At 37.9% G+C, this 6,277-nt stretch overlaps 1 protein-coding gene across 2 annotated transcripts; it reads left to right on the top strand.

Annotated features, from left to right (window-relative positions):
• The first annotated feature begins 414 nt into the window (after nt 1-414).
• On the top strand, nt 415-6,062 carry LOC109871944 (zinc-alpha-2-glycoprotein). 2 transcript variants are annotated; one of them, XM_020462984.2, is made up of 9 exons: nt 415-564; nt 1,230-1,484; nt 1,564-1,860; nt 2,170-2,460; nt 2,672-2,819; nt 2,964-2,987; nt 3,173-3,232; nt 4,146-4,175; nt 5,183-6,062. In XM_020462984.2, exons 1-5 carry the CDS (start codon nt 492-494, stop codon nt 2,797-2,799), a joined length of 1,044 nt encoding a protein of 347 aa, XP_020318573.1. In that variant the 5' UTR covers nt 415-491; the 3' UTR covers nt 2,800-2,819; nt 2,964-2,987; nt 3,173-3,232; nt 4,146-4,175; nt 5,183-6,062. The 2 variants fall into 2 exon arrangements, with proteins under 2 accessions (XP_020318573.1, XP_020318571.1); XM_020462982.2 differs by lacking the exon at nt 3,173-3,232.
• The last annotated feature ends 215 nt before the right edge of the window (nt 6,063-6,277 follow it).

Below are 6,277 nucleotides of genomic sequence, written 5' to 3'. Positions count from 1 at the left end.
ATGATGGACATTCACAAATTAATACATACCATACGAAACATAACATAGTGTACTGAATGGAGGACGTCAGATTTACATACAGAATAATAAGAAATGCTCTGAGACCAGGTTGCAACATATGGCAGCCTAAAAGGTTCTATATAAAACCCTTTTGTAGGCTATATAGAACATTTAGGTTGGTCGAAATGTTATGAACTTTCAGAAAAAGGTTATATGTATCCTACAAAAGGGTTTTATATATTAGTGTGGCAAGTGATATAATATTTTTTTCCCGAAGATTGTAGCCTAACTTTCTTTATTTCTGGAGATGGATGGTACCTATCGCAAGGATTTTCACCTAACAACACGTGACTGTCATATTTGTTGACATGTAATTGGCTCAAACTCACTAAAGAAAAATACATATGTTAGGAGGACTGCAGAATTGACTGCAATGCAAAAAATATTCTATCCGCGAGGGTGGTTTGATCGTAAGAATCTAACCCAAAAATATGTTCCGATACTTATGTATATTCATGCTTTTCTCGTTAATTTCCCAATCTGATGTAAAGTTAGGCTCTGAAGGTATGTAATGTTTTTACAAAATTAATTGGCTAGGGCTGTTTTGAGGTTCTGTTCTGATAGTCTATGTAACTTTTTAACTGAACTTGTTCGTTATAAGGAATACGATACAGAATATCTAGAATATAGAATTAGATACGGAAGGGAATGGATTCTATAAATATTCTATGTTTGCGTCTATTCACATAGGCTACTGTCCACTGCATTATTTACACCATCAGCTACCCGAAATACCGGGTTCGGTATCTTTAAATTATTTATACGTATAGTAGGCAACTGAAAAACTAGAAAAATTACATTTTTGCGTCACCTTTAGGCTACAAAACATTGGATTCTCAACTGATAAGGCGAAACATCCATTAATGTAAAACGAAAATGAAACCTAGAACAAAGTCATTAATTGCATACGTTTTATTTCACGCTTATATTATAGTCAACCTTATTCTAACAGTTTATATTGTCGAGATGTTTATCTATTCAGACAAGACATCACTTACATTTATTTTCAATTTCTCGAATGCACTAACTGTAAGTCGATCAAGATAAGACTGAGTCTGCTAAATGACTCAAATGTAAATGTAGCCTATTATTTGTTCTGTTTTTTCATTAAAATAGTTTTAATTCTCATAATTTTTCTCCCTTTCTCTCCCAACATCCTCTGCTCACAGAGGAACATATACTTGAGTACATGTACACCTTCTTTAATTCCTCCCACTATGAAGTTGTTGGTTTGTTGGATGGGGAACCAGTGGATTTCTACAGTAGTGTTCTCAAGTCCCCTGTACCTAAAAAGATCTGGAATGAAAAGGAGAGAAGCTTTGGGAATCAGTACTGGCAAGACCATATTACAAGTCGACAGAAGATTGATAAGTGGTTTTTATCCGGAGCTGAAGACCTGAAAATGCACATGACAAAAAATCAAAGTGAGTTGCAGCTATTACTTCATAGTTTACCATCTTTGCTTTATCAGCCTTGTTTTCATCCCTCTCATCTTTGTTGTAGGCGGTGATATTGTGCAGATGAGGTTTGGCTGTAAGAACATCCCTGAACGCAACCCTGTTCACGATGAGGAAACCCTGTTTGCTGAGTTTGCCTATGATGGAGAAACAACAATGAACTTCATTCATAACACAAATAAATGGACTCCAGTAGATTTTGCTGCTCAGTTAATTATAAACAATTGGAACAGAAAAAAGAGCATCAAATATCAAATAACCAACTTTCTGAATGTGGAATGTTATCAGGCACTCTATAATTTTCAGAAATTTGAACTCAATGCAACTCAGTACAATAACTCATGTGAGTGTAACTGTTGGTTTGTCATTGGTTTTGCATATTTATAATTTCATAAGCTGTTCCAGATGTATGTTCGTTCTTTCAGAACATTTTCATTTACATTTTGTCATTTAGAAGACACTCTTATCCAAAGCCACTTAGTCAGTGCATTCAACTACTGTATATCAAGTCATGCAATCACCAACTGTATGAATAACATTCTTTTCACCTATCCCACTGTCAATCATATCTGTATTTATAACCTTTTTTTCCAGGTCTCATATTTATGTTCTGTAATTAACCATGTATTCTTATGTCTCTGCAATGTTGTAGCTGATCCACTTATCTACACTGTCCCTCGTGGCTCTCTAAAACCTGGGCACAACAACCTGACGTGTCTAGTAACCGGAACCTATCCCAGCTCCTCACCCATCGAGATTAATCTGTTTAGGAATAATGTAAACCTAACAGAGATGGAGGGTGTCCGGTCATCAGGGGTCAGACCTAACGAAGACAATACCTACCAGCTGAGAAAGACAGTGATGATTAACGCCTCCGAGTCTGAAGTGTATCAATGTGTGGTCAATCATAAAAGCTTTCCCGGAACACGGAAAAACACTTGGGGTAAAATGTTGTTTCAATTCAATGTCTTGAAATTACTTCAAAGCACATGGACACTATGATGTTTATGAGCAATTCAAATGGTCTCGAAGGTCAGAATTAGTAAATGTTGGATAAATTAAGTGGACACCATTCAAAGATAATTGTTGGATTTTGAACACTTGTATAACAACTATGCAGAAACCAATGGAATTACTTCTTTGTGTTCTTACAGAGGTGAAAAAACATTCAGAAGTGAAGAGTCAAGTGGAGGGATCAGCTTATATAGGACTATTTGTTTTTCTACTGCCTGTTTTTATAGTGGTTGTTGTATGGATTTTGAAAAACAGACAAGAGATCTGAGCGTAATGGACATTTGGCTGGTGAGTATAGTCTATTAAACCAAATGAATGTCAGCCCAACTTAAACAGAGACAAGGTGTCTCATTTCCAGGACCTCTTTTTATATTTGATGCTGATGCATGATAATCATTGTGTTTTAATGTCTTTGTGTATTGATTATTTTAGATCAAGGAGGTGAAACCACTTATGGTAAGTATTCAATTCATGTGCAGTATTATTTCATGAGGTCAATTAGAAAATGATCAACAACTCTTAACAAGTGGTGAAAATTAAATAGATGTGTGTATTCCCCTGACTATTTTCATTTTTTATTAGATGTGGGTTTCCGAAAAAGAATAATGGCATAAAATGTTTTATTTTCTTGGCTACTGTAGTCGATCTGTCCACTGAGAGAGTAGATCTTACAAATGCACCCGATGCTGAAGGTGAAAACGGTGAGATCATAACTTCCTGGCCAGTAATGAAAGGTTATCTAGCTCTCACAAATAAAGCTAGATAAAGACAGAATAATATATACTTATTGAACATAGCTATAGCCATGAGTCATGTGTGTTTTCATGGCCATCACTCACTGTTCATTTTGTCAACGTCAGAGTATAGTATTCTCCTACAGGGCTTTTTGATGCATTGTCACATTTGCGTCTAAACAAAAAATGGCTTTATTTAAGCCCTAACGTACTGACCACACCGCAAAATAAATTTACACACATGTTATTCAATCATTGCATCCACACTGCTCGAGCGCGCCAACGAGCATCTGCATAGCATCTGCGTAGCCAGGCGCTAAAATAGAACTTGGTTCTATTTGTGACGCTTGATACGCTACAAGTCCCGCCTCTCCATCTCATTGGTTTTTAGGAGCATATACTCACATGGGTGATTGAAAGATGAACTGAGGTCCGCACGCCAATCCAGTTGGTGGTGGTAATGCAACTTAAAGTTTGTTGCCAACCGCCATATGAAGGAGGAGAGATTACTAGAAACAAACTCGGTTTACCCTTTTATCTGTGAACGACCTTGTGCGTTTCAGGTAAAATAACAACCCAATGTTTATATCCCAGGACAAATGAGCTAGCAACAGCAAGCTAGCTAGCTAAATTGCCATAAATGTTTTATGCTTTTTGACCTGTCCCCAAATTAATATAATTGGTTCAGAGTTTGTTTTGATATTTCAACCTGCGTGTCCTGATCGCGTCTAGAGTGGTTGGACAAAATAAACCTGCTCGCAAAGGTGGTCTAGTCAGCATGTTAAGCCCATGATTTTCCTTCAATACAGTACACTATAGTACTATAATACTACTGTACTATGCTACTAATATTGATTTCTGCCTTTGCTTGTCATTTTAGATGAAGCCTATGGAAGTCGTGGAAGCTCTGGTGAGTATTACAGCACTAGCAAGGTTTCCATCCACTTGTCAAGATATTTATGTGAATTATCTTCTACCTGCATAAAAAAAGATGCACATTTTACCAGCGGAGGTGTGTTTCCATCAAACTGTCTTGTTGCAGATCAAATGCAGTGGGTAATGATGCAGTGCACACATAAAGAACTTTGCATCATGTCTTCATGTCTCAAATAAAAAAACGAAGTTCAATGTGTTTCCATAGCGTTTTCAACTATACTGATGTTTTTGTCACAAATTGTGTTCTGATAAAGCAAACATGCCCAATCTGGTCTTGGTGCATGCTCACTAGACAACAGTTTGCGGAGAGTGTGTGCTACAATTCTGATCTTTTGCCAATTATGGGCAAAAGATCTGATCTGACTGGTCAAAAGTCCCATTTGTGGCAAAATATCAGAATTGGGCTGCCTGTGTGAACACAGCCACGATGAGGTTATGGATAAGACAAAGATAATTTTTATTTGTCAATTATCAGCCAAGCACCAGCTATCATGTCACCAGCATAGCCTACAAATAATAATCCTTGATATTTAACCTATTGGAAATGACCATCAAGCTCATCGCCATGCACTTTCACAATCCTGTGAAGTTCATCTTAATTCATTTCATCTGTAGCCTATTTAACCCTTCATGCTTTTCCAAGTCATAGTGGGAGGACCACAACATAGCATCACGTGACTGCAAATATACAGCGACAAAGTTTTGCTGTTTTCCATCAGGCCTGTCGTGAATTTTTTTATCTGACAGGTTATTCTTTACTTGCATAAAAATGGTTGGATGGGAACATAGTGTGAGGCATAATTAAATACACCACATCTTTGCATGAAAAGTGTTTTCAAATGTAGATGTTTGTCCCATGCTGCCAATCATAATAGTTCAAAATATAAAATAATCATCAACAAAAAAAAATTGACTGACAGTCCTATTTCTTATATTAGTGCTATAGTAGCCCACTAACAAATCTTTCTTCCATTCTCACAGATTCAGACCTGTCACAGATTCAACTAACCTTATTGGAATTCAACACAGAGCCAGCTGACAACTAGTACAGGGTCTTAAGTAGGTACTTTGAAACACTCTTATCGGATTGTCAATTTCCAAGCGTTTTACGTGCCAACTGAAGAAAACCCAGAGTTTATAATTATGCATTACCTCTGCCTGGGATCAAGTTACCAGAGGTAACTGACTACAAGAGGAGACGCTCAACGCTAACATGGACTGACACACAATACAGTAAAGAATAGTGAGGAAATTAAGTGCTTGTTAGAGACATTTCCATGTGTCCTGATCGTTGTCTGGCTGTTATAGAGCTCATTCCTAAGATGGTGATAGATATTTTACTATGTATTTGTAATGTTTCTGTAAAGCAGGCTAGTTACGTCCTGTGTGCCTCAGTTGGTAGAGCATGACACTTGCAACGCCAGGGTTGTGGGTTCTATTCCCACGGGGGAGCATTATGAAGTATGAAAATATATGCACTTTCTTCTGTAAGCTGCTCTTATTTTGTAAATGTACTCGGATGTCACGACTTCCGCCGAAGTTGGCTCTCCTGCCTGTTCGGGCGGTGCTCGGCGGTCGTCGTCACCGTCCTACTAGCCACTACCGATCCCTTTTTCGTTTGTCTGTTGATTTTGTCTTATTAGTTTCACCTGTGTGTATTTTAGTTTAATTAACGCCCTTATATGTAGTAGGTTGTCCCACCCTTGTTTTGTGCGGGATTGTTTTTGTATTCATGTCATTTGGTGTAGTACTTGTGTTTTATTCTCCGGTCTATTTTGATCCTGTGTTGGATTATTCACCCTGTGTGTTGGGTTGACCGTGTGTTTTTGTGTGCCGGAGAATAAACTGTCGAATCACTAAACCTGCTCTCTGCGCCTGATTCCACCCACCTTGATAAAACGTCACATCGGAATTACAAGTCATGGGGGGGGGGGACTGGAACTGTCAGCTAAGTGGTAATAAACTTGTGAGACTTCAGGAGATAATCCAGATATAGTGTGTGCGTTAGTGGGTTGGAATGGACTTTTGAAGCTGCTTTGTCGGAGAAGAGGAGGGACATCTAAAAACTCTATGATG

Source organism: Oncorhynchus kisutch, linkage group LG27, assembly GCF_002021735.2.
Source record: "Oncorhynchus kisutch isolate 150728-3 linkage group LG27, Okis_V2, whole genome shotgun sequence".
In the NCBI taxonomy this organism is placed as follows: domain Eukaryota; kingdom Metazoa; phylum Chordata; class Actinopteri; order Salmoniformes; family Salmonidae; genus Oncorhynchus; species Oncorhynchus kisutch.
This window is presented reverse-complemented; position numbering and strand designations above follow the sequence as displayed.